Source organism: Oncorhynchus mykiss, chromosome 11 (genome assembly GCF_057628025.1).
Source record: "Oncorhynchus mykiss isolate SJ-2025 chromosome 11, ASM5762802v1, whole genome shotgun sequence".
Classification (NCBI taxonomy): Eukaryota; Metazoa; Chordata; class Actinopteri; order Salmoniformes; family Salmonidae; genus Oncorhynchus; species Oncorhynchus mykiss.
The window spans coordinates 69,923,888-69,950,464 of record NC_143032.1 but is presented as its reverse complement, the minus strand read 5'-3'; the positions used below and the strand labels follow the sequence as shown (position 1 = coordinate 69,950,464).

The 26,577-nt window shown below is 41.4% G+C and overlaps 1 protein-coding gene and 1 long non-coding RNA gene across 3 annotated transcripts; both read left to right on the top strand.

Moving 5' to 3' along the window:
* Positions 1 to 368: 368 nt before the first annotated feature.
* LOC110536288 (rab-like protein 6) lies at positions 369 to 15,683 on the top strand. 2 transcript variants are annotated; one of them, XM_036936183.2, is made up of 17 exons: positions 369 to 735; positions 1,335 to 1,818; positions 3,420 to 3,554; positions 4,084 to 4,131; positions 4,361 to 4,390; positions 5,201 to 5,253; positions 5,411 to 5,499; positions 5,925 to 6,065; positions 6,292 to 6,397; positions 6,621 to 6,724; positions 6,907 to 7,310; positions 8,119 to 8,266; positions 9,330 to 9,539; positions 12,003 to 12,318; positions 12,581 to 12,785; positions 13,072 to 13,130; positions 13,269 to 15,683. In XM_036936183.2, the coding sequence occupies exons 2-17, from the start codon at positions 1,689 to 1,691 to the stop codon at positions 13,467 to 13,469; spliced, it is 2,379 nt and encodes a 792-aa protein (XP_036792078.1). In that variant the 5' UTR covers positions 369 to 735; positions 1,335 to 1,688; the 3' UTR covers positions 13,470 to 15,683. The 2 variants fall into 2 exon arrangements, with proteins under 2 accessions (XP_036792078.1, XP_036792079.1); XM_036936184.2 differs by lacking the exon at positions 4,361 to 4,390.
* A 452-nt stretch (positions 15,684 to 16,135) lies between these two features.
* On the top strand, positions 16,136 to 23,854 carry LOC149979674 (uncharacterized). The gene is made up of 2 exons (XR_016484669.1): positions 16,136 to 16,184; positions 23,171 to 23,854. It is a non-coding gene; the product is annotated as an uncharacterized LOC149979674 (long non-coding RNA).
* Positions 23,855 to 26,577: the final 2,723 nt, after the last annotated feature.

Genomic DNA, 26,577 nt, shown 5'->3' with positions numbered 1-26,577 from the left:
ATGCTGCCGTACACATCTATCCAGTGCATGCTCTATGGGTGACATGTCTGGTGAGTATGCAGGCCATGGAAGAACTGGGACATTTTCAGCTTCCAGGAATTGTGTACATGGGGCCATGAATTATCATGCTGAAGGTGATGAATGACTCAAGTCATTGAAATAAATAAATAAGCTTTTTGTGCATTTTTGTGCATATGAAAAATGTTTGGCCTCTTTTATCATGAAACATGGGACCAACACGTTGCGTTTATATTTTTGTTCACTATATCAGAAGACTGTTTGAGGTTGTGCATTACGAAAATTCTATTCAATCAAATTAACCTCACGAAAAAATAAGTAATTAATTTTTTTTGTTGACCAATTTCGACACTCTCTCGTTGACCTCATTGCTTGGTGGGTGAAACAACGAAAAACGCCACCTGCTGGAGGAAGATAGATTTCCCACCGAGTTGGGCCTCTCTTCCTCTTCCTCTCTGGTAAAACCCACTGAGCAACCACTGGCTGATTCTGTTGCCAAACGTTTCTTAAACAGAAGTAAACGAATTTGTCCAATAGAAAACTCTCTTTTTAGTTACAAAACGAAATTATTTTGACTAATGATTCCACCTCAGGGAGCAAGCTGTTCAGTGCTAAGGAATGTGTAACGTTAGCGTCTTTCACATTTATCAAGAGCTGGATTTTGAAATAACCATGTCACGTTTGCTAACGTTACATTGAAGAATACTTTGATTGCCGGTGGGTATTTTTTAGGACATCAGCACTGCCAATTTACCTTGCTAGCTAGCAGTAACATTGGTTAACGGTACCTTATCGTGATGCTAACTAGCGTTAGCCAGCCACATCGTCAATATAAACTAGCCAGCTAGTATTTACTATTAGTAATGGCAGCAGATGTACAGGTGAGCGTGTGACCATATCAGGTGCAATTGAAAAAACGTCGATGAAATAGCGAATATGAACAGGGGGAATATCTGATAGCTAAGTTACTGTAGATCAGCATCACTAGTTTGCGAGCTAATTTGTTAGCTATCCCCAGACTGTCTGCCGGCTAGCTAGCTAACTGTTACAACGTATCAGCTGACGATGCCCACGGAGAATTGTTAGCAATGCTGGTATTAACGTTACTGACAATCTTTTAGAAATATGCTGGTGTTTATGAGCTAGTATTTAGCTCAGTTGAAAAATCATCATTTTCAAGAAGCAGTTTTCCTGGTTCTCCCCAATAAGCTAGTTCACGTTAGCTAGCTAGCTAAGTAGGCTACTGGAGGAAATTATACATGAATACATTATACATTAATAAGTAGTTAATTGTTTCTGTGGTTTCTTTCTGGCAGGTGATGGTAACCTAAGACAACATGAGAGAAGAAACGGCTGATCAAGCTAACGTTGTCTGCCCTTGAGAGATTTGCCGGAATCCTTTTAGTAGAAAAATCTGGTCCTAACGAACTTGAAATATGCAAGCCTAGCCACCTGGCAATAACGTTACATCTTCCAGATGGGGTGTAGTGCTACTTCTGTGTACCAGAGTAATGCAGTGCTACTTTAACTATTTGGATTGATAGCTTACTTGTGTTGATCAGATCATCATCCAATATAACACAATTTCCATCATTTTGGGGGTTCTGTCAAACATTACTGTATTTCACACATTTCTGACTGAGGGTTAGTAAAATCAGCTTCCTGTCGAGATGTTTTCAGCTCTGAAGAAGCTAGTTGGTTCTGAACCAGGCCAGCCGAGGGACAAGAACATCCCCGCTGGTATGCAGTCCATGAATCATAGTTTACAGAGACGCTTTGCCAAAGGAGTACAGTACAACAGTAAGTTGTGTATTTTTTTATGCATATGGCATTATATGATATAATAAACAGTACCAGTCACAAGTTTGGACACCTACTCATTCTGTTTTTTCTTTAATTTTACTATTTTCTACATTGTAGAATAATTAATAGTGAATACAACAAAACTTTAAATAATAGTAACCAAAAAAAGTGTTCAACAAATCAAAATATATTTTAGATTCTAAGTAGCCACCCTTTGCCTTGATGACAGTTTTGCACATTCTTGGCAATTTCTCAACTAGCTTCATGAGGAAGGCTTTTCCAACAGTCTTGAAGGAGTTCCCACATGTGCTGAGCACTTGTTCACTGCTTTTCCTTCACTCTGTGGTCCAACTCATCCCAAACTATCTCAATTAGGTTGAGGTCAGGGGATTGTGGAGACCAGGTCATCTGATGCAGCACTTCATCACTCTCCTTGGTCAAATAGCCCTTGAGGTGTGTTTTGGGTCATTGTCTTGTTGATAAACAAATGATAGGCCCACTAAGCACAAACCAGATGGGATGGCATATCGCTGCAGAATGCTGTGGTAGCCATGCTGGTTAAGTCTGCCTTGAATTCTAAATAAATCACAGACAGTGTCACCAGCAAAGCACCATCACACCTCCTCCATGCTTCACGGTGGGAACCACACATGCGGACATCATCCGTTTACCTACTCTGCGTCTCACAAAGACACGGCGGTTGGGACCAAAAATCTCAAATTTCGACTCATCAGACCAAAGGACAAATTTCCACCAGTCTAATGTCCATTGCTCATGTTTCTTGGCCCAAGCAATGCTCTTCTTCCTTTGCAGAAATTCGACCATGAAGGCCTGAGTCTCCTCTGAACAGTTGATGTTGAGATATGTCTGTTACTTGAACTCTGTGAAGCATTTATTTGGGCTGCAACCAGCAGTTAACTCTAATAAACTTATCCTCTGCAGCAGCGGTAACTCTGGGTCTTCCTTTCCTGTGGCGGTCCTCATGAGAGCCAGTTTCATCATAGCGCTTGATGGTTTTTGATACTACACTTGAAGAAACTTTCAAAGTTCATGACATTTTCCAGATTGACTGACCTTCATGTCTTAAAGTAATGATGGACTGTCATTTCGCTTTGCTTTTTTTGACCTGTTCTTGCCATAAATGGACTTGGTCTTTTACCAAATAGGGCTATCGGCTGTATACCACTCCTACCTTGTCACAACACAACAAATTGGTTCAAACACATTAAGAAGGAAAGAAATTCCATAATTTAACTTTTGAGAAGGCACCCCTGTTAATTGTAATGCATTCTAGGTGACTACCTCAAGAAGCTGGTTGAGAGAATGCCAAGCGTGTGCAAAGCGGTCAAGGAAAATGGTGGCTACTTTGAAGAATCTCATATAAAATATTTTTTTTAACACTGTTTTGGTTGTTACATGATTCCATATGTGTTATGTATTGTTTCATAGTTTTGATGTCTTCACTGTAATTCTACAATGTAAAAATTAAGAAAAAACGTTGAATGAGTAGGTGTGTCAACTTTTGACTGGTACTGTAGGTTACTGTACATATATTAAGAGGTAGGCTAGTCATTCTTTGTTTTATTATTTCTCACAAGTGAAAATAGTTATCCGTGGAGACAGAAATACTGGAAAGAGCACTCTATGGCATCGACTGCAAGGAAAGAAATTCACGGATGACTACGTCCCCACTCAAGAGATCCAGGCAACCAGCATCCATTGGAACTACAAAAGTAAGAGAACTGGGATTCTACACTTTACTTCACACCTTGATCAACGCTTTTAGTCCTATATTTTTTTATTCACTCCAGGCTAAAACCTATCTCTAATCCTACTTATGAAGTTTACTTTTCCTACTTCTGCAACTGTAATTCACAGTTGAACATGGCACATATAAAGGTAAATAATATCCAGTTAAGCCTACTATGTTTGAGAAATAGTATTGTGTAGTTAGCTAGATCAGTAGCTTTGCCTACAAGTGTTTTGTGGCATTAGTGGGGTAGTGAAAACAATCTATAGTGTACATCCAGACCACAGTAGGCCTATTCCCTCAAACAATTTCCCTCCTCAGACCGTGTGATTAATAAAGAGGCCCATGGGTAATGATGCAATTCCACCTGTAGTACAGAAACAACTTTTTCCAGCTTGCCTTTCCCAGCTGTCATATGTGCGCACAGAGCCTTGGGATACATAGTAGTTTGTGCTTTAGTATGTGAGGCTTTGTCAGTTGAGGCTTGTGATGACTGTTTCTCTGTATCTCAGCCACTGATGACGTGGTCAAGGTGGAGGTGTGGGACGTGGTGGATAAAGGTGAGTGTGATTACTTTGTTGGGTGAATGTATGTAACTCATGAGTCAATCAGTTGATAGCTACTGTTTCTACTGTTGTATTAGTGTCCATGTATTATCCCATTGTCCATCCATACTTTTACTATTTTTTTGTTCAGAAATGTTTATACATAAATCTTGTTTCTGTGTAATTTTTTTCTCCTCGCAATATTAATGTTGTTTTTCTTGCTCCTCTTTTGCACTTGCCTCAGGCCAAAAATACCCTCTCCCTGAGGGTGTAGGTGAGAGTCACTGTGTGCACTGATGTAGGATCTTAATTTGATCTCCCTGTTGCAGGAGAACTTTCCTGCAATGCAAAAACATATAGTGTGTTTAAGGATTAAAAATGCTTCTGAAGATTGTAATTTCCACTTTTTTTTTCCCCCTAACAAAAAATCTATCATACCCTACAAAAATGTCCATCAATTATAATCCACATACAATTCACATTTGCTGTTGCTGCAGGATTATTTTCCTGCTGTAGCAAACTGGCTCAAATTAAGATCCTACATCGGTTGTTCCTAGAAATTAGTTGCTTATGTGCACTGGGTTTGTCCCTCTTGTGAAGGTTGGTCGTTACTTAGTTTGCAGTGTGGCTGAAATAAAAAGATTGCTCATTGCTTGCAAGAAAATGACTGTTTTGACTACTTTGTATGCTATAACCTGGAGCTACTGTCTCTTTTAAAAATAAGATAATTGAGTATGTGTTTGCCAATAAGAACATAAGAGCTTTTCTGCTTCTGGCAATCCTGTATTTGTTGCACTTAGCAGACGGTAAAGCTAGAAATAAAGGGATTCACATTTTTGTTTTAAAATAATGCCATGTTTAATCATACTGTATGTATATGGTTCATAGAAATATAATCACTAGAACTGGAATAGCCCCTCTGACTGTATTACAGACTCATTGATTTGAATGAGGATGCCCGTTCGAGGGATTTTATTTCTATGACATGGCTTTCTCGCGTTGTAATGCTTGACAGCAATAGTTCAATGTAATGTCCAGTTTAATGTTCTGAATTGCAGCTTCTTGACATTCTGCTTTCTCACAGGCCGAGGTAAAAAACGAGGGGACACTTTGAAAGTGGAGAATGAACCCCAAGAGGTGACTATCACGTTTAAGATTCCTCTATTTGGCTTATCTAAAGAGTCCCACTGGGGAGCTTTTTGTATAGTAGCTAGTAAGTGGTAAACAAAGGTCACATTCTCATAAGACTCATTTATTTTCAATCATCTAAATAATAACAATTGATTTGTTATAGTCTGACGAGGTGGCCTTGGATGCAGAGTTCCTTGACGTTTACAAGAACTGCAACGGTGTGATCATGATGTTTGACATCACCAAGCAATGGTCAGTCTGTGTTGTGCATTATAGAACAGTCCAGTACATTAGTTACAAGGTTTACATTAAATGGCAGATATTCAAGTAGAATTTAGGAGACCATAGGACCCTGGTGAAAAGTAGTGCACAACATAGGCAATAGGGGGACATTTGGGATGGAGCCATGGTTCAATTAATAAATCAATGAACTCTAATGGAACATGCATGGGGGATTAGGTCTCAGTAAGCCGGTGTGTGGCCATGAACCACTTAGCCCACAGTCGCTGGCAAGCATCTGACTCAGCTTAGCTTCAAAGTCAGAACAGCGTGAAACAGATTACCATTGTATATACTTTGAACTTGGCCAAGTATGGGGAGACACACATTTGTAATTCCTCACATAGGGAGAAACAATAGCTATAAGTTTGTTTTATTATTTTTTTATGTTGTTGCAGGACGTTCAACTACATCCTGAGAGAACTACCTAAAGTACCCACTCATGTTCCAGTGTGTGTCCTAGGCAACCACAGGGACATGGGTGACCACCGTGTCATCCTACCTGATGACATCCGCCAGGTTATTGCTAATCTCAATAGGTAGTTAACTGAACTCCCTGTTTTAGTCTTATTTGGGTTGCAAAGATTTTTTCCCCCCAAAAAGTCCTGGTTTTCCTGAAATCAGGAGGGAATAAGAACAAAATCCTGGATCCCCCAACCAAGATTTTTGGAACACTTGGGAAATTGGGGAATGTCGCCTACATTTTGCAACAATTACAAGTAGTCATAAGCTGTGTCTATATACTTGACTGATGGTTTCTTGCAGACCCATGGGTTCCTCCTATATTCACTACGCTGAAGCCTCTATGAAGAATGGATTTGGCTTGAAATATTTACACCGATTTTTCAACATCCCTTTCCTGCAACTGCAGGTTAGTTCTAGCTTTGACTACATTGTATTATGAAATATATACCTATGGTCATAACCATCTTGTGAATTTCATGGAGGTCATGAAATCAGATCAGAAATACAGCAGGCACAGACTAAGTACTACCCACTCCCTGTGAAAGGGTTTCTGAGAGTGATTGTGAAAGGAGTATTAGTGCTCTGGTTCATGGTCAGTCATTCCAAGCCCCCTCTGTTGATCTTTACAGAGGGAGACTCTGTTACGGCAGCTCGAGACCAACCAGTTAGACATGGACGCCACTCTGGAGGAGCTCTGCGTGCAGCAGGAGACTGAGGATCAAAACTATGAAATGTAATATGATATTTTCACTCTGTATCAGTTTGTTTGGCGTGTTCAGTGATATTTATACTTTATCCGTTTTTGGCATGTACACTGATTATCTGATTATGATTATGATTACACTGATTATGTTTCTTTCCTTGATGCAGCACTGATTTGCCAATACTAACAACACAGCACCCATTGTTTTGCAGTTTCTTGGAGAATACGGAGACCCGCAATAAAGGCTATGGTTCACCTTGTCCAGCCAACGGTCAGAGCCCTTGCTCGGGCTCCCAATCCCCCATCGTCCCTCCAAGTGGGGCCTCCACTGGCAGCTCTAGCCCTGGGACCCCTCAGCAGCCACCCATCGCTGCCCAGGTCCCTAGCCTCCAGTCTCTCTCGCCTTCTCCCTCTCCTCCACCTCCTGCCTTGCCAGCCGGGATGGTTTCCCCCACCACTGAGCCTCAGTCCCCCACTCTGACGCAGGCTCGGAGTCCTGATCATCTTGGACCGTCACCATCCCCCCCTGCCCAGGCACCGCCTCCTCAGAAACGTGGCCTCATCTCACGTCTCTTTGGCTCCGCCCCTGCCCCAGAAGTCCCTGCAGCCATGCCAGGTAAGTAGTCTCTGCATCAGTATTTGACTATTTCCATAACAAACACACACTGCACTGACGAATGGACAGAAGCACTGAGTGGCCACGGAATGCTAGCGATCACCTGAATGGTGTGGGAATTTAACATGTAGAATCATCTGGAAATTAACAGAAAATGACAGACAATGTTCTGTTCAATGGCAATAGGATGGCCAAACACTGCTTTTAACCGTTTGTTGTCACAGTGTGTTTTGTCCAATATTATATCCAAAAAGCTTAGGAAAGGACTAAGCTATGCATGTAAAACCTGTGTGTACTAGACCAGGAAGTAGTCACAGGAAATCTTTGTGAATGATTGATTAGATTTTTGTGAAGTATTTGTAAGGACCATTGCACTGCGTGGCACTAGAATCTCATCTGAGGGGATTAATAAAAAACTGAATTAAGGAAAACTGCATGCTAGAACCTTCCATGTGGTAACCGCCAGATTCTTTTTGACAGTTTTACAGAACAACACTTTGTATTGAGGGAGGTAACATTGATCTTTTAGCCCAATACAGTTTAGCAGGTTTTAAGCATTCTGTTTGCTCTAGATTCTCCCCTCATTTGAGCTGGGTTGTTTTCATGTATTGCTGGTAAAAACATGGATTCTGAAGTGAGTCATCACTGTACCAATATCAGTGTAAGTCTGTGGTGTTAAAGGATAAAAGGATCAATCCCTAATGGCACCCTATTCCCTATATAGGTCAAAAGTAGTGGACTAAATAGGGGATAGGATGCCATTTACGCATCAAGGCTCTTTTGATCACTGTTTTGTCTCTGTCTGCAGAGCCAGAGCCTTCCCCTGTGTGTCCTGCTAAAGTTCAGAGTGTGGATGACTTTGTGCCAGACGAGGGTCTGGATAAAAGCTTCCTGGAGGACAGCTTCCCCTCTAAAGTCAAGGTCCCCCAGCCAGCACCTGCACTGGACAGTGACAGGTAAGCAGTAGCAGAGTTCTTACTTTCACAGATGAGAATGTGTCCCTGGCCATAGAAATAAGAATAAATAGAATGGGCTTGGAACTTCTAACCTTGACAATTTGACTGGTAAACTCGTGGGTACACTCGCAATGTCTTCCTGGTATTGTGATGTAATAATTTCCATGGTAATGTAGAATGTTCATTCAAATGATGCTTCCTGATATGGCTCATGCAATGGAATGTATTTTCTTGTAATGTCATTTTAGTTGATTCAACAAATTACAGCACAGATTGATGATCGTTACACTTCCTGCTTTTACTTCCTGCTTTGCTCCTAAGGCACACTCGCGATGGCCGCCAGGTCACCCTTTATGCCAACATTGACTTGAATGGACACAACCTTTCTATTTATTCTTATTTATATGTCCCTAGATGCATCTTAAATGGCACCCTATTCCCATAGGGCTCTGGCAAAAATGTGTGCACTATATAGGGAATAAGGTGCCATTTTGTATGTAGGGCCTGTCTATATTTGGATGGGAAGTTAAACGGGTGTCCTGACTCTCTGAGGTCATTAAAGATCCCATGGCACTTATCGTAAGAGTAGGGGTGTTAACCCCGGTGTCATGGCTAAATTCCCAATCTGGCCCTCAAACCATCATGGCCACCTAATCATCCCCAGTTTATAGTTGGCTCATTCATCCCCCTCCTCTCCCCTGTAACTATTCCTCAGGTTGTTGCTGTAAATGACAATGTCAGTCAACTTACTTGGTAAAATAACGGTAAAATAAAAAAATTGCCACTAGTTATTTCTTTCCCTACTGGATAAAAAATGTCTACTGTAAGTTAACAGTACACAGTACCATCTGGGAGAAGCCATCTGTGGTGAGTTTTCAGATGGCTCTATTTACTCAACGCTTCCTTTGAAATAGAATGTGGAGGAGGATTTAAGAATCACCAACAATGTTTTAGTTGGAGATGAGACAACACTGGAATGCCTCTACCATTCTGCTCTGTCTAAAATACATATATTTAAAAAGGCGAAAATAAAAACGTTAGATGCTCTGTTGTGTGTCCCCAGTGAGGGAGAAGACAGAGGGAACCCTATGGTGGCAGGTTATCAGGATGAACTAGACCCAGATGACAAAGAGCTGCCCCAGCCCAGCACCCTGGGCCTTCTCACCAGTAAAGACTTCACCATGTCCAGCGATGAGGAGGAAGCACCCCCACCACCGGCAGCACCCGCTGCCGCGCAGGATGACCACCTTGACCGTGAATCAGAGCTGAAAAGGTAAGCCCCAAATAAATGTCCAGCATATCCGTTAATGTAGTCTCCTTTCTGTTTTACGCCCCTCTTTTATCGTTCATATCCGTTAATGTAGTCTCCTTTCTGTTTGACGCCCCTCTAATATCGTTCATATCCGTTAATGTAGTCTCCTTTCTGTTTTACGCCCCTCTTATATCGTTCATATCCGTTAATGTAGTCTCCTTTCTGTTTTACGCCCCTCTTATATCGTTCATATCTGTTAATGTAGTCTCCTTTCTGTTTTACGGCCCTCTAATATCGTTCATATCCGTTAATGTAGTCTCCTTTCTGTTTGACGCCCCTCTAATATCGTTCATATCCGTTAATGTCTCCTTTCTGTTTTACGCCCCTCTTATATCGTTCATATCCGTTAATGTCTCCTTTCTGTTTTACGCCCCTCTTATATCGTTCATATCCGTTAATGTAGTCTCCTTTCTGTTTGACGCCCCTCTAATATCGTTCATATCCGTTAATGTAGTCTCCTTTCTGTTTTACGCCCCTCTTATATCGTTCATATCCGTTAATGTAGTCTCCTTTCTGTTTTACGCCCCTCTTATATCGTTCATATCCGTTAATGTAGTCTCCTTTCTGTTTTACGGCCCTCTTATATCGTTCATATCCGTTAATGTAGTCTCCTTTCTGTTTGACGCCCCTCTTATATCGTTCATATCCGTTAATGTAGTCTCCTTTCTGTTTGACGCCCCTCTTATATCGTTCATATCCGTTAATGTCTCCTTTCTGTTTGACGCCCCTCTTATATCGTTCATATACGTTAATGTCTCCTTTCTGTTTTACGCCCCTCTTATATCGTTCATATCTGTTAATGTAGTCTCCTTTCTGTTTGACGCCCCTCTAATATCGTTCATATCCGTTAATGTAGTCTCCTTTCTGTTTTACGCCCCTCTTATATCGTTCATATCCGTTAATGTAGTCTCCTTTCTGTTTTACGGCCCTCTTATATCGTTCATATCCGTTAATGTAGTCTCCTTTCTGTTTGACGCCCCTCTTATATCGTTCATATCCGTTAATGTAGTCTCCTTTCTGTTTTACGGCCCTCTTATATCGTTCATATCCGTTAATGTAGTCTCCTTTCTGTTTTACGCCCCTCTTATATCGTTCATATCCGTTAATGTAGTCTCCTTTCTGTTTTACGGCCCTCTTATATCGTTCATATCCGTTAATGTAGTCTCCTTTCTGTTTTATGCCCCTCTTATATCGTTCATATCCGTTAATGTAGTCTCCTTTCTGTTTTACGGCCCTCTTATATTGTTCATATCCGTTAATGTAGTCTCCTTTCTGTTTGACGCCCCTCTAATATCGTTCATATCCGTTAATGTAGTCTCCTTTCTGTTTTACGGCCCTCTTATATCGTTCATATCCGTTAATGTAGTCTCCTTTCTGTTTTACGCCCCTCTTATATCGTTCATATCCGTTAATGTAGTCTCCTTTCTGTTTTACGGCCCTCTTATATCGTTCATATCCGTTAATGTAGTCTCCTTTCTGTTTGACGCCCCTCTTATATCGTTCATATCCGTTAATGTAGTCTCCTTTCTGTTTGACGCCCCTCTTATATCGTTCATATCCGTTAATGTCTCCTTTCTGTTTGACGCCCCTCTTATATCGTTCATATCCGTTAATGTCTCCTTTCTGTTTTACGCCCCTCTTATATCGTTCATATCCGTTAATGTAGTCTCCTTTCTGTTTGACGCCCCTCTTATATCGTTCATATCCGTTAATGTAGTCTCCTTTCTGTTTGACGCCCCTCTTATATTGTTCATATCCGTTAATGTCTCCTTTCTGTTTGACGCCCCTCGTATATCGTTCATATCCGTTAATGTAGTCTCCTTTCTGTTTGACGCCCCTCGTATATCGTTCATATCCGTTAATGTAGTCTCCTTTCTGTTTGACGCCCCTCGTATATCGTTCATATCCGTTAATGTAGTCTCCTTTCTGTTTTACGCCCCTCTTATATCGTTCATATCCGTTAATGTAGTCTCCTTTCTGTTTGACGCCCCTCTTATATCGTTCATATCCGTTAATGTCTCCTTTCTGTTTTACGCCCCTCTTATATCATTCATATCCGTTAATGTAGTCTCCTTTCTGTTTTACGCCCCTCTTATATCGTTCATATCCGTTAATGTAGTCTCCTTTCTGTTTGACGCCCCTCTTATATCGTTCATATCCGTTAATGTCTCCTTTCTGTTTGACGCCCCTCTTATATCGTTCATATCCGTTAATGTAGTCTCCTTTCTGTTTGACGCCCCTCTTATATCGTTCATATCCGTTAATGTCTCCTTTCTGTTTGACGCCCCTCTTATATCGTTCATATCCGTTAATGTAGTCTCATTTCTGTTTTACGCCCCTCTTATATCGTTCATATTTGTTAATGTAGTGTAATTTATAGTAATAATCAGTGTTTGTAAGTGGTATTTTTGTTTTCCATTTTAGACTGGGCACTGAGTCCATAATGCCCCATGCCATGGAGCCTCAAGCTCCGGAGCCTTTGACTCCTGCTTCCCAGCTCCTGGAGAACACTGTCCTCTTGGAGGCAGAGCCAATCTCCCTCACCATGATCCCTGCAGTAGCCCTGGAGCAGCCAGGCACCCAGCCAGGCCCACCCAGAGCAAAGAAGGGGGGAAGCCCTGGGGTGGAGGGTTCAGACTCTGACCCAGAGGCCCCTGTTGCTGAACAGATGCTTTCTTTCATCATGGATGATCCTGATTTTGAGTCTGAGCAGGAGGTGGTCATCCAGAAGATAACTACGGTAGCTATGGCAAAATAATGTTATTTAGGGTTGTAAGCTACAATTCATCATGGTTAGATTGAGTAGTTGTCAACCTATAGAAATGACTTTTCTGGTAAAATATGTAGTGCTGCATTTGTGAAATATTTATTTTATACATTTGGGTGTAATGTACATTTTCAATAAATTATTTGATTGTTATTTTATGTTAGGATACATGGTTAAAATCTATATGTGATAGTCTGAACTTGTGGGATATCATTATTTCCCTCTGCATCCACAGGAGGTTTTCCCAGTCAGGGATGAAGTACTGTCTGATCTGGAGCTGTCAGATGATGACATCCTTCCAGCCATTCTGATCCCTGAGCCTCTGAAGGCCACGCCGGTCCTGAAGCCCTCCTTTAAGAGCAAGAATGAGACAGACCTGTTTGGCTTGGGCTTCACTGAGGAGGCCCCCAGAGCCAAGGACAGCAGTGAGGACCTAGAAGGCAAGTCCACTGCCACAAATATATCGAGAACAAGGTCGTATTCATCAGTGCATACTGTATTAAAATGTTTTGCAACGTAAAAAGAAAACAAGTGTCTTATTGGACAAGAGTTAAGGTAGTTCTTCCCTGTTTCAGTCCATTTTCTTCCATTTGTTATCTAATGAATATGACCCAGTACCATAGAATAGTACCGTAGCACATGACCGAGAACAGTATCAAAGTGTATCACATTATGAAACAAAATTGCATTGTATTTATTGCTCAAATTATACAAATTGCTTTTCAGATAAGGAAAGCAAACACTCCTCAAAAGAAAAGAAGAAAAAGAAGAAGAAAAACAAAGAGGTAAGGGAGTGGATGTCTTTTCAGATGGCTATCTTGTCAAGTGAAGTGGTGAGTGTTTACTGTATACAGCATAGTAGGCATACATTTGGAGAAGGAAAAAAATCTGACATTCTGAAATTATTCTGCCTTTTTTCTTAGGAGGAGGAGAAGAGCAGCAAAAAGAAGCATAGAAAGGACAAGAAAAAAGAGAAAGATGAGACAGGAACAGGAGATGACAAAGAGAAGAAAAAGAAGAAATCTCGGACCAAGAAAACCGGGGATGTGGATGACTTGGAGGATTTCTTGGCCGGAGGGGAGGGGTCAGAAAATCGAGAGGGTGGAGACTATGAAGAACTCTAGAACCCAAGTACTCCTTTTTTGGAACTTGACTCTGAAGAGCTGCAGAACCCAACTTGTCATTTGAAACCTTTTGGTTCCTAGAACCAGATTCATTTGTGCACAAGCAGCATCGCAAGCCATAACCATTGTCATGCTCACCCATTCCCAGGTAAAAACCTAGACTCTGTGGTGGCTGTGTGTTGCATTGATATTATTTCACATGAGCACTACTGATGACATCACCCTCTTGACCTTTGGATGAGATGAGAAACAGGAAGGAGACTTACACCCACTATATGATCACTACTGGGTAAGATCAAGGAGCCACTAAGGAAATATTTTACTTTTTTATTTTCTGAACATTTAACCTAACATTTGTATTTGCTTACGGTTTTTCCTTTTAACTTTTTAAAAGATGCCAACCTAAAGTAAACCACTCCAAAAGGGCTAGGCAGGGCTAACATGTTTTTGTCTGAATGTCCTCTATTTCCTATAAGAATTGCTTGACTGATTGGCAGTGTAGATATTACATCGTGGAGCCTTTTCAAGGTAGATGGTCATATTTCACATATTGAAGATTGCCCTCTTATTTTGATCCACTGGTTGTGTTTCTCTGACTCAGTGATGTAATGGTTGTTGGAAGTTGTGCTGCTTTAATCTAGCCTAAAGAACTGCTATCTCTGTTTATATGATAATGCACTCCCCCAAAATGGAACAGGTTCCCCAATGCACCATTTTACAGCTAAACTGACCGTAGTTTTATTTTGTCTACATCCCAAATGACACCATGCACCCTTTTCCCTATATAGGGTGGTATTTTTCACTAGGGCCCATAGGGCTCTGATCAAAAGTAATGCACTATATATGGAATAGGGTGCCATTTAGGACGCAGACTTTGTGTCACCTTTAGCGCCTCAGTACACATTTTCAGTGTGTTTTCCTTATTTGCCTTAAAAGGAAGTTGCATACAAACACCAACCATGTGTTAAGTGCTCTTACTGTAAGTCAATTGAACTGCATCCGAACTGACAGGAAGTAGCATCAGACAGATGTCCGGTGCCTTCGATAGGTGAACTGTAACTGTATTTTACTCCAACGTATCATATGTGTACTTTGAATTAGAGCCAGTACCACAACCTCGGCAGCCCAACACTCAATATATGGAAATGTTTGCTTTTATTCAGAGCTGCTGCTTGGACCTTGGATTGGAATCATGTTTTATATTGTAAAGACAATAACAATTTATGAATAATTGAAGAAGTAATAAACTGCTTACACAAATAAGGCAAAACAAACAATGAATTGTTACTTCATAAATGTTCTGCATTTCAAAACTCCTATTATTTTAACTAAGCATTACTTTCTCGTTTTGAAGTTCATTTGAAATATTATTTTTTGCAATGGCTGTTTTTCTTGGAGATATTTCAAAGGCAGCCTACTAACATTGAATGCAGCTTTTTATGGCCTGAAACATGTCGACAACAGTAGTGCTTCATTAATACTACTCTCATCAAAGTTATTTACCTTCACCAATTTTTTATTACGAGGAAATACAAATGGGATTGTTTCATACTAAGATTACAACCAGGTCATATGTATGTCACCTGGTTTGTCTGAAATACAAAGGGTTCTATTGGCTACTCCAAATTTGTAGATCTCCCATGTGTTGGTGTGCTACATCAGGTTGAATAGTTGCGTCACAAAAAGTAACGAGTAATTCCAATCTGTTTACCTTGCAAAGAACACCATGCTATTCTGTAATGACAGACACCCATCAATTTAATTAAGAGCAGCATGCCATCATATGCATATCAGACAAGGAAATAAATGCAAGTGTTATTCAGGAATGACATACATTTTATTTCCACAATGTTACAAGGTATGTTTTTTAACTTACAGACTTTTAGATGTTACATTTGTCAGTTTACAGTGCTCTCTTACTGGTCTGATATCAAAATTAAATGTAAAATTTATGTTTTAAAATCTGAAACAATGCATTGATCTTGAATACTGTGTGATCTGCTTCCTTGTTTGTAGTTGTCATTGGGTTGTTCATAGCAAAATGCTAAAAACACAGTTCCAATTAAAGCATGAGACTTATGTTGTGCAATAACAAAATAATGTATTGAAAGGAACAATTTGTATATTTATTTTCATCCCATGAAATGTTTCCATATTCTCACTGGATGTGAACCTGTGTTTGGTTTGTCTAATAAATGCAAACGTATTTCTTCATCGATGGCGTTTCATTTTTACTGCTTTGAAAATAATGAACGCTATTGCGAACAACAACAAAACAAATATAATCAGCACTTAGCTCTTGTTACCACCAGGGAGCAGAGTAACTTTTCTTGACATTTAGTTATTCAGATGAAAGTGAAGTACAGGATAGGCTATGTGCATACAATATACAAATACAATGGCTTTATATTCGAATAAGTTACAAGTTTGTAACTGTAAAAAGCAGTAATTGCATGTCTTGTTTTGCAGATTTTGTAGAATTTAAACGACCCCCCCATTCTGGGAAAAATATGATTTGTCACCCCCCAATATATCACTTTAAACATAACTATGTAATCACACTAATAATAATATGCAATGAAAGCACTTGTGCTGATTATAGACACATAATAGCGCGTTTTTAAGTTTCAAAAGATTGCGACCCCGCCCTTTGCCTCAATGGTTTCATCCACTGCCCCCACCCCTCAGCAGTGGCACATGACGCAGGTACCTCCAGTAAGTAGTTCAAACAAAGGATATGTTGGAGATTTCTTTACTTCTACCACGCAATACAATAAAACACAACCGTCATCTTCATTTTCGCTGCATTGAATTACAGGTCACTCTTTATGTTAGCTAGCTACAGTAACATTAACCAGTCTTTTCAACTGTTTGAATTCGAGTCAATGAAGCAAGCAATGCAATGTAGTGTGCCTTAGCTGGCAAGGTGACAGACAGTGTTAGTGTCTAGTTACCGTCTGAAAGGCACTCAATGCACGTAACTAACGTGAGGTTAATCCAGTCAAACACACCATAGCGATTTTGTTTTATGTTGGCAGGGTTCACACACACAATAGCTGAATTTTCAGAGCTAGCGAGCAAACCGATGGAACAAACTAAAGCAAACATTAGCTAGCAAGCACCTATTCCATTTATCGTCGTCAAAGATGGAATCTTTGCTATCGTCAGTTTATTCCAAGATCAGCATGCAGATGTAGTGCTTCGCAGTCCCCGTGATAAGGTTAGCGATAAACTGAACAGAACTACACTCTTCTACCATTGTCTTAAATATATTTAATGGTCTCGTTGCAAAAGCTAAATTGTCGCTAGGCGACTTCGAAGCACCTGTGTGGCGATCTTGGAGTAAACTGACGATAGCAAACACCACAGAAACAGAATTGGTGCTCGCTAGCTCTGCAAATTCATCTATTGTGGTAAGCCAGCCAGTATAAAAAGAAAACAAACTATATTAAAATTACAAAAGGTTGCAGCTTACGTTGTGTAAATGAACTCATACAGCTGTCAACCCTTGTCACTGCAATCCGTTTCACATTTGCCAGCTGACTAGCTAGCAACCTGGTAGATCGAAACCCATTATAGAATGATAGAAGCTCATCTCCTACTGTAAATAACCTGCACACTGTATATGTGTGTGTAGCCAGCCAGGTAGAAAAATGGCAGAAAAAAGACAGACATCAGAGCATTTTTCAGTACACCAAAACACAAAGTAAGATCCACAGTAGTCTAATATCTCAAAGACTAGTTGTGTTCATAAGAAATAAATGAAATGCTAATGGAAATGTTTCATAATGATGTCATTAGGCAGAGCAGGCAACAGATGGCACACAGACAGCAGAGCTGTTCTCTCTTTTTCTCTCGGTTCTCTCTTTTTTTAGACTTGTAAAATAGGGACATCATTGGACAATGCCATGGATACCCCCACTCTCAACTTAAACTAGTGACTGAACCAATATTTGTGTTAAGGCAATCGTATTGCCGTTGTGATTGTGTAGTTTTGGGTACCGGTAGTTAGGAGTATGGCAAACACCTTATTTATTTTCTAAGAGACAGACTGTGAGTAAGTGAGGGTAGTGAAAGGGAAAGAGCAAGGGAGAGAGACTTCAGATAACAGTGTCACAGCCACGGCAGGACCAGGTGTCAACCTTGTTGCCAGCAGCACCAGTATAGGGGACAGTGGCACAGCATTGTCCAGTTACCTCAGTGATGGCACAAAACCATATCAGCCACACCCACAATTTATAGAACCGCAAACTCTTGCCAACTGTGTTGACGTTTCAAGAGAGATGGTTTTGCGATTTCCTCTGGCCACATCATAATCCATCAATAAAAGGAGTGTTGTGTTTTCACTGTAGCCAAGGGTTTTCAAGCCAGCCATCTTTTGGCCAAAGAGAGGATGCTGCCTTCATTAGTGCAGGATTTAGGAACTGGAGAAGAGCCATTGTAAAATTCACAGCACATCAAAACTTCCAAACCCACCACCACTTTGTAAGGTGGACTGTGCGGAATACCGCTATTAGAGCTGTGCTAGGGCAGTATGAGCAGGTACAAAGCAGCCTAGAGGAGATGGCAAAAACTGCATCTAGACAGCTTCAACTGCCAGTGGCTTATTTGAGCACTTCAGCAAAGGCAAGACTGTTGGGCCTCACACTTGCCTCTGCTGTTCTTGGAGAGCTTTAATGCCTAAACATTTCACTGCAGAAGGAAACTCAGACTGTCTCTGGTATGCAGGCTGCAGTCGACTGTGTGTGGTCACCTCTTAGGAGCAAGAGAAAATATGAAAGCTTCCTTGCACTGTATGAGAAAGCAACAACATTGATTGACTCCATTGAATTCATTGAGACACACTCAAGACAATTTGATGGCAAAGAAGTGGATCAATTTGGGCATAATCTTTTTAAGTGTTGGATTGTGTGAAGGTTCAGTTTGGCGACCGTTTTGACCAGGACAGTCTAAACGTCCTGCAAAAGTTGGAAAGAGCGCTTCTCACGGGGGAGTTGGATGAGCCTCTATATCAGTACCCTGAGCTGAACATAGATTTTCTTTCAGTGCAGTTGCCTCTCTTTTGCAACAAATACCCCTGTAGCAGCAGTGGAGAGGCAGCAGAGGATCTCAGGAGGCTTCCAGTGGAGGTGCGGGGGTTGTTTGACCAAGTTGAGGTGCTGATCAGAATTTTGTTTGTAGTGCCAGTGACTTCATGTGAGGCTGAGAGGAGTTTCAGTGCACTCCGCAGGTTGGAGACTTGGCTATGGGCTAGCTTGGGCCAAGAGAGACTGAACAGCGTAGTTGTCTGTAATGTACATAAAGACAGGCTGGACAGTCTCAAGAGGGAAAATATCTGCAAGCAATTTGTTGGATCCATTGAAACCGGCAAACATATGTTTGGTTCTTTTGTTCATTAGTTCAGTACTGGGTATAGCAGTGGATCTCAACCTTTTTTGGGTACAGGAACTCCTTCATATTTTGAGGCAAGGTTTTGAGTGGTCCTCAGGGACCCCCGTCCCTTCTATATTATATGTAAAGTTACTGGAAACGTTCATAACACTTTTTATTTCACGGACCCCTTGCAATTACACCAGGGACTCGTAGGGGTCCACGGACCTCTGTTTGAGAACCCCTGGTGTATAGTAAGATAAACTCAGCAAAAAAATAAACTTTTTCAGGACCCTGTCTTTCAAAGATAATTTGAAAAAATCAAATTTACTTCAGATCTTCATTGTGAAGGGTTTAAACACTGTTTCCCATGCTTGTTCAATGAACCATAAACAATTAATGAACATGCACCTGTGGAACACTCTTTAAGACACTAACAGCTTACAGAGACGGTAGGCAATTAAGGTCACAGTTATGAAAATTTAGGACACTAAAGAGGTCTATCTACTGACTCTGAAAAACACTCAAAAAAAGATGTCCTGGGTCCCTAGTCATCTGCGTGAGGACTACAAGGTTATCAGGATGAACTAGACCACGCTGATATATATATATATATATATATGTATGTATGTGTGTGTATATATATATATATATATATATATGTATGTGTGTGTGTGTGTGTATGTGTAACAGTACAAATTTTACACCGTCCCCTCGCCCATACCCGGGCGCGAACCAGGGACCTTCTGCACACATCAACAGTCACCCTCGAAGCATCGTTACCCATCGCTCCACAAAAGCCGCGGCCCTTGCAGAGCAAGGGGAACTACTACTTCAAGGTCTCAGAGCAAGTGACGTCACTGATTGAAACGCTATTTAGCGCCCACGCTAACTAAGCTAGCCGTTTCACATCCGTTACACTCACCCCCCTTTTGACCTTCCTCCTTTTCCGCAGCAACCAGTAATCCGGGTCAACAGCATCAATGTAACAGTACAAATTTAGACCGTCCCCTCGCCCATACCCGGGCGCGAACTAGGGACCTTCTGCACACATCAACAGTCACCCTCGAAGCATCGTTACCCATCGCTCCACAAAAGCCAAGGCCCTTGCAGAGCAAGGGGAACTACTACTTCAAGGTCTCAGAGCAAGTGACGTCACTGATTGAAACGCTATTTAGCGCCCACGCTAACTAAGCTAGCCGTTTCACATCCGTTACACTCACCCCCCTTTTGACCTTCCTCCTTTTTTTTTTCCGCAGCAACCAGTAATCCGGGTCAACAGCATCAATGTAACAGTACAAATTTAGACCGTCCCTCGCCCATACCCGGGCGCGAACTAGGGACCTTCTGCACACATCAACAGTCACCCTCGAAGCATCGTTACCCATCGCTCCACAAAAGCCGCGGCCCTTGCAGAGCAAGGGGAACTACTACTTCAAGGTCTCAGAGCAAGTGACGTCACTGATTGAAACGCTATTTAGCGCCCACGCTAACTAAGCTAGCCGTTTCACATCCGTTACATATGTAACAGTATAACTTTAGACCGTCCCCTCGCCCATACCTGGGCGCGAACCAGGGACCCTCTGCACACATCAACAACTGACACCCACGAAGCATCGTTACCCATCGCTCCACAAAAGCAGCGGCCCTTGCAGAGCAAGGGGAACTGCTACTTCAAGGTCTCAGAGTCACCGATTGAAACGCTATTTAGCGCGCACCACCTAAGCTAGCTGTTTCACATCCGTTACATATATATATATATCTGAAGGGGTCCGTAGACCTGAAGTGCTTTGAAAGGTTGGTAATGGCTCACATTAACACCATTATCCCAGAAACCATAGACCCACTCCAATTTGCATACCACCCAAACAGATCCACAGATGATGCAATCTCTATTGCACACCACACTGCCCTTTCCCACCTGGACAAAAGGAACACTTATGTGAGAATGCTATTCGTTGACTACAGCTCAGCATTCAACACCATAGTACCCTCAAAGCTCATCACTAAGCTAAGGATCCTGGGACTAAACACCTCTGCAACTAGATCCTGGACTTCCTGACGGGCCGCCCCCAGGTGGTGAGGGTAGGTAGCAACACATCTGCCACGCTGATCCTCAACACTGGAGCTCCACAGGGGTGCGTGCTCAGTCCCCTCCTGTCCTACCTGTTCACCCATGACTGCAAGGCCAGGCACAACTCCAAAACCATCATTAAGTTTGCAGAACAGCAGTGGTAGGCCTGAACACAGACAACGACGAGACAGCCTATAGGGAGGAGGTCAGAGACCTGGCCGTGTGGTGCCAGAATAACAACCTATCCCTCAATTTAGCCAAGACTAAGGAGATGATTGTGGACTACAGGAAAAGGAGGACTGAGCACGCCCCCATTCTCATCGACGGGCTGTAGTGGAGCAGGTTGAGAGCTTCAAGTTCTTCAGTGTCTACATCAACAACAAACTAACATGATCCAAACACACCAAGACAGTCGTGAAAAGGGCACGACAAAGCCTATTCCCCCTCAGGAAACTTAAAAAGATTTGGCATGAGTCCTGAGATCCTCAAAAGGTTCTACAGCTGCAACATCGAGAGCATCACTGCCTGGTATGGCAATTGCTCGGCCTCTGACCACAAGGCACTACAGAGGGTAGTGCATACGACCCAGTACGTCACTGGGGATAAGCTGCCTGCCATCCAGGACCTCTACACCAGGCGGTGTCAGGGGAAGGCCCTAAAAATGGTCAAAGACCCCAGCCACCCCAGTCATAGACTGTTCTCTCTACTACCGCATAGCAAGCGGTGCCGGAGTGACAAGTCTTGGAAAAAAAGGCTTCTCAACAGTTTTTACCCCCAAGCCATAAGACTCCTGAACAGGTAATCAGATGGCTACCCGGACTATTTGCATTGTGTTCCCCCCCAACCCTCTTTTTACGCTGCTGCTACTCTCTGTTTATCATATATGCATAGTCACTTTAACTATACATTCATGTACATACTACCTCAATTGGGCCGACTAACCAGTGTTCCCGCACATTGGCTAACCGGGCTATCTGCATTGTGTCCCACCACCCGCCAACTCCTCTTTTGCAGAGGCAATTAAAATATTTGAGAAAACAAAAGATGCTATGGAAGATATGGTAGTGGACGCACCTTAGCCTGGAATAAATGTTTGCTGCCAGTCAAAAGATACCCTGCTTGTTAAAAAGGTGGATTATGTGGCGTTCTTTGCCACAGTTATAAACTCAATGTGCAGTTCTGAGGAGCGTCTGTGCGAGCTGGTGAGAATACGAGAACATTTAAAACCCTTCCATACGGTTGTATTGGGGAAAGTATGCAAAAACAACAGATGGAGGGAGATAGCATGAAATTTGAACACCGATATTAATATCAAAGAAACATGGAGAAGGATTCCGGACCCGATATTAATATCAAAAAAACATAGAGAAGGATTCCTGACCCGATATTAATATCAAAGAAACATGGAGAAGGATTCCGGACCCATTATTAAAATCAAAGAAACATGGAGAAGGATTCCGGACACGATATTAATATCAAAGAAACATGGAGAAGGATTCCGGACCCGATATTAATATCAAAGAAACATGGAGAAGGATTCCTGACCCGATATTAATATCAAAGAAACATGGAGAAGGATTCCGGACACGATATTAATATCAAAGAAACATGGAGAAGGATTCCGGACCCGATATTAATATCAAAGAAACATGGAGAAGGATTCCGGACCCGTTATTAATATCAAAGAAACATGGAGAAGGATTCCGGACCCATTATTAATATCAAAGAAACATGGAGAAGGATTCCTGACCCGATATTAATATCAAAGAAACATGGAGAAGGATTCCTGACCCGATATTAATATCAAAGAAACATGGAGAAGGATTCCGGACCCGTTTGCAATCTGAAAAGGGTGAAGGAGACGAGGAGTGGGGCTGCCGCTCGTGTGTGTCCCGCCGATTGTCTGACAACTGGATTAGCTTCGTGTTCACGTGAAACATCGTCAGACATCAATATGCCAGATACAGTATATTCTCGTCATGATATCTTATGTTTAGCCGACCTAGTTAGAACATGAGGAATCAGCTCTTTTCTGGATGGAAGAAATTGTTAGTGGGAAATATTCAGAGCCTGTGTTGTCAAATCATAATGAATAGCAGGGTTAGTTCAAACATCTGAAAACAGACAGTGTGATAATTAGATTGAGACGTTTATTAAATCAGTTATTTTGGGTAAACATTTTTATCTCAAAGGAGCCCATGGAGATGTTTTAAGATTGTGTGCATTGTATTCTAATGCATTCACAATCTGCTTGTAGGTTTGGGAGGGGCTGGTGTTTTGGACAAAGCAGAGCCCTGAGGGCCTATCTACAGGTGGTTCATCGCCTCTTGATTCTTCACCTCCCGGCCCCTTTCCCCAATGTCCTTCTCACCATCACCCAACGTACTGTCCAGGCGCACCCTTGCTCTCTGCCCTGCAACTCATCAACCTCCGCTCCATCTTCCTGACCCAGCTCCAATGGCCAACTGAGGAAGACAGCTGAGGATCCTTTGGACACTGACATTATGCAGCAGGTGGATGACTTAAAGAAACGGCAACAGGAGTTACAGAAACGGCAGCAGTGTCCAGCAATGGCCATCTTCGATGTCATGGTACCATGGATGGTATTTATTCCAGCTGATCAATGTCTCCCGTTTGTCAGGGACGTGATGATGTACTTTCACAGGGCCATCAATCAGTACAGTGTCTCCAAAAACGTGTGTTGTGTGCTTTTTTTCTTATTCACACGTAAGGGTGGTGGGTAATTTACAGGTTTTTTTTGCATGATTTTTTTATATTGACTGAGGAAATAATTATTGTTACTGATGTTTACTTTGTTTTTTCTCTTATTTCCCCTTTCACCACACTTTTACCCTGTGTTTTACTTATCACTATTTTCCTCTTGAGATAGTAAATAAATATCTAAAAGGTCTGCAAATGTATTTGCACTTGTGGCAGAAAATATTGCTGTTTTGAATCAATCACTCAGTAAACTTGTACTACTTTGTAGATTAGGTTAATGTCTTGGGGGGTCTGTCCTTATTGTCTACAGTTGGACACTCAATCTCACCCATGTACTATAGCAGGAAGGTCTCCACTGAAAGGCCACTACACATAACAAGGTCTAGCCTCCAAAGAATATGAAAAACTAAAACAAGGGTGAAGTGACTGTCATTATTGTAGTCTTTATTGTGATTTGTAAAGTGTGAATAAGAAGAACAGGAAAACCATTTTGTGTAGCTCAACATGACAGACATCAACCAGAATAAGAGAATGTATGTAAACACGTTTTCCAATCCACACTCCCAACATTTACATGTTTTTTGGTCCAGGAAGCTGTCTTCACTCTCCTGGACACAGGTCCCCAGTGGTTATGGAGTGGTCAACAAACATGGGGTGGATGTACTGTGTTGATGACTGTGTTGTCAATGTCTAGTGTCTGTGGTGCAGGTAATTGTGGAGGGCATTGCAGGCCTTCACAATGGTCTCAGATTTCTATAGGATCCTCACGTCTTGTAGCAAGGATCCCAAAGCAGTTCTCTGAAATTCTTCTGCTTCTTGAGTGGCAGTAGCTGTAGATCTTAGTGTCATCAAGGCCAGAAGACCCTTTGAATAAAATAAGCATTTCCATTAGTATTGAACAGGAATATGAAGGCTATCAATGTACTGTAACAACTGTGTAGCATATGCTTTGGACATAGGCCCTTATTCTCTTACTAAGATGCTTGATCACTTTTATGCATATCATTACAATGTCTATATTGGTATAATTTTCAGAAATGTATATAGTCACATGTATTTAATGTTTATTACCTGGATATGGTTGCATCCGGTTTACCCTCAGAGGGAATGCCATGCATCCCACAAAGACATAAGGGCTTGGTGTTTGGGTCCCCAGCCATCACTCTGGAATTGGTAGCAGCAGCTGGCCTGCAATGAGTGGGGAGCCAAAATTGCTAGTCTGACATGTAACTAGCTAGCTACTAGTATTTGTAAACAGGCATGTTGTCTTTAGCTACAGTAAAAAAGAGTGCCTCGGCCCCTCTAGCTTGGTAAACTATTCTGGCTCCCCAAGCCCCTAGTGGATATACACTACACAAGGCGGACTTCCTCTCTGCTTGGAACGCAACGAAAAGAGTCCGCTGCCCCCAAAAATCCCACTCCACCCATGTGCACGCACGTAGATCAACAGAGTGGAGCCTTATATATATGCGGATTGAGACTCAGCCCATGCAAAAAAACATTGCTAGCTTACATTAACAGATTTTGATGAGGATTATTGTATTATGTTACTTAGATTGACGCACAGGTGCGTCAACAGACTCTTAAGGATTTAAACTGGTACTGGTTACCTTCAGACGAGTCCATGGAGTGGTCATATTAGTTTGTAGGCCAAACCGTTCGTAAGCTACATAGCTAATTTTCTAATTGTACTTGTAGGCGTAGACCTATCAAGACATCAGTTCAAGAAAAGTTATTTTGAATTTCCCGTCTTAAATATTACAACCAAATCAAATCAAATTTGTTACATGTGCCAAATACAACAGGTGTAGGAAGACCTTACCATGAAATACTTACTTACAAGCCCTTAACCCTTAACCAACAATTCAGTTCAAGAAATAGAGTTAAGAAAATATTTACCAAATAAACTAAAGTAAAAAATGTAAGAAAAAGTAACACAATAAAATAACAATAACGAGGCTATATAAAGGCGGTACCGGTACCGAGTCAATGTGCGGTGGTACAGGTTAGTCGAGGTAAATTTGTAGATGTAGGTAGGGGTAAAGTGACTATGCATAGATAATAAACAGGGAGTAGCAGGAGTGTAAAAACAAAGGGAGGGGGGGTGTCAATGTAAATTGTCCTGTTGGCTATTTGATTAATTGTTCAGCAGTCTTGTAGGTTGGGGGTAGAATCTGTTAGCATGTGAATGACAGTAGAATTAAACTTGTTACGCATCCCAAATTGTTTCATAAAGTATATTTAGTAAAATCTACAATGGAATGGTTCAAAAATAAACATATCCAGGTGTTAGAATTGCCAAGTCAAAGTCCAGACCTGAATCCAATCGAGAATCTGTGGAAAGAACTGAAAACTGCTGTTCACAAATGCTCTCCATCCAACCTCACTGAGCTCGAGCTGTTTTTCAAGGAGGAATGGGGAAAAAATTCAGTCTCTCGATGTGCAAAACTGATAGAGACATACCCCAAGCGACTTACAGCTGTAATCGCAGCAAAAGGTGGCGCTACAAAGTATTAACTTTAGGGGGCTGAATCATTTTGCACGCCCAATTTTTCAGTTTTTGATTTGTTAAAAAAGTTTGAAATATCCAATAAATGTCGTTCCACTTCATGATTGTGTCCCACTTGTTATTGATTCTTCACAAAAAAATACAGTTTTATATCTTTATGTTTGAAGCCTGAAATGTGGCAAAAGGTCGCAAAGTTCAAGGGGGCCGACTACTTTCGCAAGGCACTGTAATTGTTTATTTGAGTCATCTTTAACTTTTCTATTTTGAAAACAGCTGACAGTGTTTTGTAACATTGTAACAAACACTTAAATAAAGTTTTGAATATCAGTTCAGTCAAAACAATATTCACTCTGTAAAACAATTTTTTGTTGCTATGCCTTCATTTAGCTTTGGTTATTGAAATCTATCCTTGGTCAGATCAAAAACAGCAAATG

Bases quoted from the DNA above. Each gene is read 5' to 3' on its own strand.
- LOC110536288 (XM_036936183.2), top strand. From the start codon at position 1,689: ATGTTTTCAGCTCTGAAGAAGCTAGTTGGTTCTGAACCAGGCCAGCCG. The intron at 4,132-4,360 runs GTGAGTGTGATT...CACTTGCCTCAG, and splicing joins GTGGGACGTGGTGGATAAAG to GCCAAAAATACCCTCTCCCT. The intron at 4,391-5,200 runs GTGAGAGTCACT...GCTTTCTCACAG, and splicing joins CCCTCTCCCTGAGGGTGTAG to GCCGAGGTAAAAAACGAGGG.